Source organism: Calidris pugnax, unplaced genomic scaffold (assembly GCF_001431845.1).
Source record: "Calidris pugnax isolate Ruff unplaced genomic scaffold, ASM143184v1 scaffold558, whole genome shotgun sequence".
NCBI lineage: Eukaryota > Metazoa > Chordata > Aves > Charadriiformes > Scolopacidae > Calidris > Calidris pugnax.
In genome coordinates, this window is record NW_015093088.1 from 81,486 (window position 1) to 91,072 (window position 9,587).

General features: G+C 45.4%; 1 protein-coding gene across 1 annotated transcript in view; it reads right to left on the reverse strand.

The window, feature by feature from the left end:
* Nucleotides 1-9,587, reverse strand: part of ESCO2 (establishment of sister chromatid cohesion N-acetyltransferase 2) — a 20,470-nt gene that overhangs the window by 5,632 nt on the left and 5,251 nt on the right. Inside the window, exons 4-9 of the mRNA XM_014962784.1 lie at nucleotides 8,297-9,272; nucleotides 6,686-6,766; nucleotides 6,144-6,234; nucleotides 4,248-4,308; nucleotides 1,837-1,960; nucleotides 520-651 (exon numbers count right to left, since the gene is read on the reverse strand). Of these exons, the coding sequence (XP_014818270.1) occupies nucleotides 520-651; nucleotides 1,837-1,960; nucleotides 4,248-4,308; nucleotides 6,144-6,234; nucleotides 6,686-6,766; nucleotides 8,297-9,272 (1,465 nt within the window). The remainder of the gene's footprint in view (nucleotides 1-519; nucleotides 652-1,836; nucleotides 1,961-4,247; nucleotides 4,309-6,143; nucleotides 6,235-6,685; nucleotides 6,767-8,296; nucleotides 9,273-9,587) is intronic.

A 9,587-nucleotide genomic window follows, 5' to 3' on the forward strand; every position in this document is an offset into this window, starting at 1 on the left:
CCCTGCCACAGAGAGGTGGGGGGAGGAGGTGGGTGAAAAAAAAACCCCAAACAAACCCAAACAAACACCCAATTAGCGGTGGAGCGAGAGAGAGGAAGTGATTCAGCCAAGAGTCTGGCAGATGAAGCTGGAAATGTGAACCAGTCCAGCTTGGAGGAATAAAGTCCCCTTCATCCACACGATGAGTTGCTGGAAATGCTTAAATTCCACCCCCAGGGTGACAAAACTGTCTCATTTTCTACCTGGATTATCACAGAATCACAGAATCTTAGTGGTTGGAAGGGACCTCTGAGATCATCGAGTCCAACCACAAAAAAAAAACAAAAAACAAACAAAAAAAAACCAAAACCAAAAACCCAAACAAATACAAAACACACCACACCAAACGCCCACCAAAAAACACCGCACCCACCAACTAAACCCCACACTCAACACCTCACCATAAACCAATAACCTTGGGCACTAGAGCATCCCACACCTCTTTTTCCCCTCCCTGCCCCCTGTCTCCTCCAGCCTCACCACGTAGCGGAGAGCCTCCAGGAACCTCTCGTGGTGCTGGATGTGCTGGGCCTCGTCCTCGGGGCTGCCTGCCGTGTAGATCATCCCGCACGACTTGCAGACTATGGCCCCAAAATGCTTCTGCCCGGCATCCTGGGGAGAAACAAAACCAGTGAAACGCTCTGAGGCTCCTCAAAACCGTGCTCCCTTTAAGGCATGAGGCTGAGAATTGGTTCTAGTAACAATAATCGATAATAATACTAATTCTAGTATTTGTTTTCACTCCAATTCGTGGAGAGGAGGACCAGCTTTGGCTTATTTGCAGAATATTCGGAGCGACAGAGCGTTAAATTATAATAATAATATGAATTCTACTATTTGTTTCACTTGAATTTGTGGAGAGGAGGACCAGCTTTGGCTTATTTGCAGAATATTCGGAGCGACAGAGCGTTAAATTATCCAGGGAACACAATGAATGCATCCTTTGGAAACAGAGAAGCAACGTCCTCACTGAGGAAACATCGTCAAAGAGCACTAGAAATGAAACCAAAGGAAAACTCTGTAGAGTCTTTTCATCGTTTACCTAAAAATAACCTCACTTTTACCTCTGTCAGGAGACAGGGAGGGGGAGAGAAGGAATCAAGTGCCCGTTGTACAAGAAAACAGCAGATGGGTCTTTAAAAGAAGCCTAATTTGTTAAGGACTCGTTTAATTTCACAGCACCTTCAACTTTTCCTTCCCCAGGTCCCAGCTGGGGCTTCCCCTGGTGTCCCATCACCCACGGTTTGTCCCTCGTGGGGCTGGTGGCCACCAGGTAGCCCTGCTCAGGGCAGGGAGGGCTGCTGAGCACACGCTGTTGGCTTCCCTTTGGCGCAGACACCCGGGTTTCCCCCTCCTGCAGGGACCAGCCTTCAAAAGGCTCAAAAACTTCTATCTGTGAGGTCTGAAATTTGACAGGAATCAGCCCAAGGACTCAAAAGGTGCTAAAAAGGGAGAACCAATGGTTGATTACAAAAAATTCCTCATGGCTGAGGCGTGTTTCCTGGAAATCCACCCGTGAGAGGGCCTCTTTGGGTTTTTTTTTTTTTTTTTTTGGTATTTAGCATTACATTCCATAAATCTCTTAACGTAATAAAGCGCTAGTCCCAGGGAAACCCTAACGAGTGTTTCCCAGCTACTGCCCTGTCTTCATTTAGCGCTAAATACATCAATCACCGCCCGGTTACGGGGTTGGTTTGAGGTTTGCACATAAGAAAATCTACTTATGGCTCCGTCTCGGGATGTATTTCTCATTCTGAGCCACCCCAAGGCCCCAGCACGCCCCCAGGGCACCCTTACAATGACCATCTGATCCCTGGAGCAGAGCTCCTTCGCCTTCTTGCTCTTCTGCAAGGGGTGAGGTGTTTTCACGGGTGGGTTGGACCCGAAGGGAGAAGTCAGTTCATCCAGCGCAGCCTGAGTCCTGAAAAAGCATTTCAGAGGGATGTGACGCTTGATTAAACCCCTCTCCCACTCCCAAAGCCATCCTAGTTCCCAGAATTTTGGCTGCCCCATCCCTGGAGGGGTTCAAGGGCAGGTTGGAGGGGGCTTGGAGCAACCTGGTGTGGTGGGAGGTGTCCCTGCCCAGGGCAGGGGGTGGCACTGGGGGGGCTTGAAGGTCCCTTCCCACCCAAACCATCCTGTGATTCTATGAATAGTGAATGAGGTTTTCCATAAAAAGCTGCTCAGCTCTGGCAATTTTGCACCCAAGTCTAAGTAGGACCCAAAAAACCCAAACTTTCCCCGAAATGGTCCCCCAGAGGTGTCCCTGATGTGTTTGATTTGTGTGTAAAATTTCAGCTCTCACCTGAGATCGTCTTATAAAGCTTTGTGCTCCTGTTTTGTGAGGAAACTGGACTCTAGAGTTCACACCACGTCAGCACCGTTTGATTTGTGTGTAAAATTTCAGCTCTCACCTGAGATTGTCTTACAAAGCTTTGTGTTCCTGTTTTGTGAGGAAAGTGGACTCTAGAGTTCACACCACGTCAGCACCACTCTCATAGAAACACAGAATGGTTTGGGTGGGAAGGGACCTTCAAGATCATCTCATTCCCACCCCCTGCCCTGGGCAGGGACACCTCCCACCACACCAGGTTGCTCCAAGCCCCCTCCAACCTGCCCTTGAACCCCTCCAGGGATGGGGCAGCCACAGCTTCTCGGGCCAACCTGGGCCAGGCTCTCACCACCCTCCCACCAAACAAGTTCTTCCCCACAGCTCAGCTCCATCTCCCCTCTTGCAGGGTCCAACCCTTCCCCCTCCTCCTAGGGCTACATGTCCTGGTTTTTCTAACCGACCTTTAGGCTCCTGTAGGTAAAGTGGCAATTCTTTAAGTGATCTTAAAAGCAGGAGATTGTTAACTGTTGTGCAGCAAACCTTTATGTGGAATTAATTTAGAGATACAGGAAACCATTTTATAGACTTGGTAGCTCAGGAGAAATTCCAAAGCGGAGGCTTCACGGCGGAGAAGCTCGTGCTCAGCAGCTTCCCAGGAGACAACTGCAAACCCATTTGCAGATAATCACAAACACCAGGATTTTCCACAGATCCCCGGGTTCCTCTTGCACCACTGAAGGCATTTGGAAAAGCCCCAGAAGGAAGCAAAGCAAATATTGCAACCGGGTTTCTCTTTCAACACTCCCGGGGCAGAGGACGACGGTAGCGGGACAAGTCTGGGATGGTTTATTTTGGCTTTTTTTTGGAACAAACTTAAGTGGTTTGGGGTGGTTTTTTTTATGTTCACAATAAACTTGGCTTAAAATTACTTTATTGTTACCAAAATGTATGAGGAAGTTGATTCAATATGGGAGAGGGATGAGGAGCTCTGGTTCTTGCGTGGGAAAACAAGCCTTTTGCCATTAGAGGTCTCCGAATACAGCGGCAAATTAATTGAAGAAAGAAGCTAATTAGAAGCACAGACACCAGGTAGAACGGTCAGACTTTGTGAGTAAAAAGCCCCAGTGTCTGCAAGGAATTTATCAGGAATCAAAAGGAATCAAAAGGAAATCAAAAGGAATCAAAAAGCAGCACTGAAGCAGCACTTCTGAAATCTTGAGGTCTGTACAACCCTAATAACTCAGAAGTGAGTTATTTTAACAGTTTATAAACAAATTCCATAAGGCTTTAAGGGTGAAGGAGGGAGCGTGTGACAGAGACACAGGAGCTGCATGAGCCCCAGGCAGAGCTGCCCCACCAGCCTTTCCAGTGTCAGTGGATGAGGACACTCACACTTGAACTGGCCCAGACTGGAAGATGCTGCTCGTTATGGGTACTCCAGACAGAACACACACAATTAGTATAAATAAATAAACAAAAACCCCTCTGCAGGGCCCAAACGCCACCAAAGCTGGGCCATCCTCCGTGATGAATGGACCATAAAAGCCTTGTTCTAATGATTTTAGAGAGAATTTTTAAGATAAAACTATTTTACCTTTTTAGTTTAAAAATAAATAAATAAATCAACTCAATAATACGTACCAATTCACAAGTAAAATGTACTACAGGCAGCAAGCAAATGTCTATTTCCTTATTCATGGTCTAGTATCCCCCTAAACCCACACAGATTATGGCTTTCATCTTCCCTTTAAAAGAAAATAAAGCCAACCCAATAAATAACCCGACTCCCAAACCTCACAGGGACGGGGAGAAAGCCAAGTTATTGTTTTCAGAAATAGTCTGATTTTTTTTCATTAAAACCCAATGATTAACCTACCTTTTCTTGCTGGCAGGGGGTGCACTGAATATGGGGTAGATGTCGGGGTTGGAAGGAGAGGCTGGAAGAGAGGAGTGAAGTTATTGTGGTTTTGGCCCCTTTGTGGCTGCAGAACACACTGATACAGAAATTCAGACACAACAGAGAGTTCAAAACCACCCACAACAGTGAAAATGAACTTTAGAGACAAGAGCTTATGAGTTCTGGGAAGCTGGTGGTGCTGCAGGATAGAAAGTTATATTCATGAGTGATACCCAGCTGTTAATTACCTCCAATCCACTCCAGTGACACTAACTGGGCTCCCTGGTACTTTCCCCCCCCTCACACTGGAATTATAAAGCAGGAATTTCTGCTGCAGCAGCCTAGTGTTTCCTCAGCTATTGATTAAAAGCGTTAATTAAGAAGAGATTTCTCCATTTGCCATTATTTTGCCTTCCTCATGCCAGAGAAGCTCGGAAATGACAGGCTCAGCCCCAGGTTACAGCTGAGTGTTTTGGGGCAATTTAGCAAAGACTTTGGTAAATAAACTCAAGGAAATTATTATTAGTGAGGAATAAAATTTCCCCCCAGAGTGTAAAAAGTTGAGGTGGGAGAGGAGGGTTCTATGCAGAGCTGGAGAGAGCAGAGAGAAAAGGGACTGGTAGGACAGAGCACATCACTACTCCAAAGAAGAGGAGGAAAGGTGGAGAAATGGGGAACTTCAATAAAACAAACTTCACAACGGCCCCAGGAGGGGATAAAGAAAATTCTGAAGTGAAGCAAGACTAAAGGGATGGCAGGGGAAAAGGCTCAGGAGAGCTGGCAATTTCTTCAGGAAACACATTAAGAGCAGATGGGCCAGAAAGAAGTGGAATAAGAGACAAACGGGGCTAAATCCTGAATTTTTTTTCACTGCCTGGCAACGCACAGAATCGCAGGGGGAAGGGAAACTAAGGGAAAGAGGAGCAGAAATGCCAAATCACTAGGCCAGGCCCAGGAAAACATCCCCTTTTCCAGGGGAAAACCCTGAGCAAAGAATCAAAGCAGAAGAGAAAGGAGAACAAGCCAGTCAGGGCCTTTTTATTTGAGTCATCAATAAAGGAATTAGTTGGGATGAGATCGTTAGCACAATTAAAACACAGAGGAGATAGGAAATTCCACAGCTGGGGAAGGATGTGAAGAGAACTCTGGGATAAATCAGAGCTTTTCAGCTCAGCAAGGATGGAATTAAGAATTAACCCAGGGCTGGAGGAGCAAATGCTGCTTATTTTTAACAGGGAAAAAAAAAAAAAAAGAAACCAGGAAATAAGGATAAAATAACATGACCTCAACTTCTGCAAACATATTGGCACATGTTAGTGCATATTTGGAAGATGAGAGAGCAGGTGGAGGAGAACACGCCAGCTTGCCTCAATAAAATAACATTTAAGCAACAGATTTTCTTATTATTATCACCTGGTATTGCCAAGAGGAAAAAATAATAAGCGTCTTAAAATTATTATATAACTTATGAAAATTCCCTTGTGTGAAATACTGTCTCTGCAAACCAACCATGAGAAAAGGGGCAAAGTCACCCAGGGGAAAAAATAGTATCATATTCATATAATTATTGTTCAAATATATGTGTTCCCTGCGTATGAAAAGTGTTAATTACTCCCTTCTGGCTAATTAGCGCTGGTAAGGCTGGGATGGAGATTTGGGGGCATCACAGCAGGAAAGATGTGGCTCAGTCTGGAGAAAATAGATAAAGGATAAATTCAGGTGCCTAAAAAAAATCAAGATTTAAAAAGGAAAGATGGAAGAATCCAGGTAATTGATCAGGGTTGATCTCGTTGGGGAAAAGCAGGTAAACAAAGAGGTTTTCAAAGTCTCCTCCACCTCAGTTTCCTACAGCAACATCCGTATAATCCCATTTACCTGGTTTGTTCCCCTCAGGGGGAGGTTGGCTCGAAGGAATAACACCATCGTCCGACTCCTGGCTTGAGGAAGAACTGATTTCCTCAACGTCCTAGAAATTAAGACGATTTATTTTAGGGTAAAAAAGAAAACTCTCCTACAGCGACAGAATCACATAGAGCTCAAGTGACTGTCACATTAATTGACATTATGAAGCGTCACCAAGGGCTGTATTTTCCAACAAAGGAAGAGGGTTTGGCAGATTACCCCTCTCCCTCATATTAAAATTACATCCAATTGCTGCAATTAAAAATATTGCTGGAAACGTTGCCCTCCAGCACCGAGGAAAAAGTAGTTTCCTGCAGGTTCCTCGCAGCCTTGGGGCAAAATATCCCCAATTTCTCATCTTTGACCAGTCAGACCCAGCTCAGCTCACGACAGCGATGGTGGATTTTCATCCCCAACACCCTCCCACCTCCTTAGGCCCCTTATTGAAGGAGGGGGGTTGTGTAATTTTGTTTTTCAGTAAATCTTAACTGTGGAGGTTGGTATCACTTCCTCACCTCAGCATTTTGAGGACTCTGCTTCGTTCTCTCTCTGCAACTTGGCACCTCCACAGCTTTTGGAAGCCTCTTGCAAATATTCTATTAAAAAAGAAAATAATAAAAGTTTGCCAAACTGATTTTTGCCTTAAAAACCTGCTGCTTTTGTATATGATGGTGTGTTATTTCCCATCTCACCAGGAAGCTGAGTGTCAGCAGGTAAAGAACTGTTTGTAGCTGAATCTCAAGATTAATCAAGGCCAAATTCAGTCTGTGTTTGGCTCAATTCCCTTTTCAAACACCCCCTGTTTGCCAACACAAAAAAACCCACAAAAACTTTCAAATTTGGGTTGTTTTTTTTTCCCCTGCACGTGCAAGATTAGATCACACAAGCAAACATTTGCCTTTTATTAATGTTGAGTTGTAAAAACATATTGAGAGTCAAGGCTGGAGCGTGAGGGAGACGCTAAACCAGCGCAGGTGACTGAAGGAGGCAATAAATTGTCCTTTATTGAACCCCCCCAAAAAAAGGAATATAAACCACATTAGCTCTGTAAAAACCAGCTTCCCAGGCTTGTTCACTGCCTCCTTTCTATACCCAGTATAAAATCCTACAGTAGCATTCCAGGGGCTTTTCCTACTTTGTTTCAGATGCAGGAACACACCAGCAAAACATGAAATTAAGTGCAAGAAGTTGAACCATTCCAGCCCCGCTAAATATATTTGTGCAGGAATCTAATGTACAGTTAAAAAAAAAAAAAAACAACCCCAAAAGACCACTTTTCCATCCCCAGGGGTTTATTCACTGCTAAGGGAGCGATAGAGAAAAGATATTTATATCTCCTCAGTGATATATAAAAAGGTTCAAGTTCTTCAAACACTGACCATCTCCGAAAATTCATTGTTGGTTTGTTAAAGTAGGGGAAAAAAAAGGGCCTTTTTCTCGCTTCCCTGGAGAAGGAAAGCACCACACGTGGCTCCTGCTGCGAAAATAATCCCTAAAAAAGCTAATCCCTGAATCCCAGCAACCAGAATCTTGTGACCCAGGAGAAGCCTCGAAATGAAGACAACTCTAGAAAGTAGTTTGCTTTCTCTGCCCCGTGATTTCAGTGGCTGAGGAAAACCAAACTGGGCTTTGCAGAGCCCACAGCTCCTGAGAAACGCCTCCTTCCTCCAGCTCTGACCTCCCCCGGTGCTCAGTGAGGTCAGACCTGGGTTATATTTATTAAAACAAGAAGAGAACAGAAAAGAAATTGCTGAAAAACGTCTTTTTCAGCTTTGCCCTTTATCACAAGCGGGGAGGAACCAAGATATATATTGGCTTTTGCAAAAGCTTCATGCAAAAAACTTTCAGCCATCATAAATATATTATTTATATAATATATCTATATATTATATATATTTATATATTATATATATTTATAATAATAGCAACAGATGGGGGTGCTGACAAGACCTTCCTGGAGGTTTACCCCAGTTTTATACCTTTATAAGGCAAGAATAAATTTGTGGAAGCCTTTTTAGGCAAAAATCCACTAAAATACCTAAATAAACACCCTGTGTCTGTCCCTCCCAGGACGCTGTATGTGTGTGTCACCTCAACCCCTGGTGTTGGGGGACACGTTTACTCACCCCCTTCTCTCCATCGCTGTCCCCTGGGTTCTGGGAAGCACAAACTGGACCCAGGTTGCTCCCGTTTTTCCCCTGGGATCTTTTTCCATCCCCGACCGAACCTCCCTCTGGATTTTCACTGCTCACAGAGTCCTCCCTGTTGGCATTTCCCTTCTCCTGAGGCACAGGAATGCTCCTCAAGATGCCCTCCACCTTGAGAATTTGGGTTTTATCACCTGAATTCGACTTGCTAGTTGTCAGCGGCGCGGGCTGAGCGTTTTCCTGCAGAGATTTGGGGTCAGCCGGGAGAGATTTAGCATCTCCAAGTGGTTTTTTGGAGTGTGATTTCTTCCTGGCGGAAAAAAACGCCGCTCCCAGCTGGAGTTTGAAGGCAGGTTTCACCATCCTGCTCAGGACCCGGCAGGGAGAATCCCTCTTCTTTTTCACCAGGATATTCACGTTCTCTTTCTCTGCGCTGGGTTTTCCTGGAGGAACATCTGCCTTTGCTTTCTTCAGGCTTGTGGGGGGAGCTTTGGCGTGTTTGGGGGGCTTGGAGCTGGGGGGCCTGCTCAAGTTCCTCTTCTCAGTCCTGCTGGCGGCCGGCAGGTTGTCATCCCTGCTCCTCTCCCTCAAAAAGCAGTTCTCCTTCAGTTCTTTCCTCTCTAGAGGGGTAAGGTACCGCTTTTCCTTGCTGTAAAAAGACATCACGGGCACGAGGGGCTTGTAGGAGGCAGCGGATTTGGGGGAGGATTGCCCCGAGGAGCCCCCCGAGGCTGCAGGAGCCCCAGCTGCCTGGAGGGGTGAGATATCCAGCCTCCTGGGCAGCACTGCCTTCTCCGCCACCGCCTCATTCTCCCCCGACTCATCGTTGCTGGAGCCCGAGGACCAGTTTATTTGAGAAGCAAAGTGGTGATTTCTGGGTTTCTTGGGCAGAAAGGCGCCGGCGGCGAAGCCAGTCAGGGCTTTTTTCACCGGAGTCTGAAAGGCTGAGGGTGAGCTGTGAAAACAACCAGGGAGTAAAACATCCCATGCACCACTGAAAGACTTTTTCAATTCTCATTTTACTTAATTACACTTAATTTTCACTCGGCTTAGTAGCCTGTACAGCTATATCCCCTGGAACAAATACAAATTACAGCAAAATACATATATTAAAAAGCCCAAGATTGTCTTGTAATTCTTCACATATTTTTTTTTTTTTTAATTAAACAATTTAAATCTTCTTTTCCTGCCTGAACTTGTTAAAGCACCTGGGAACAACGTTCTGCCCCCTGGAACGCTGCTGGTGGGATCAGCATTAGTTGGGATTAAG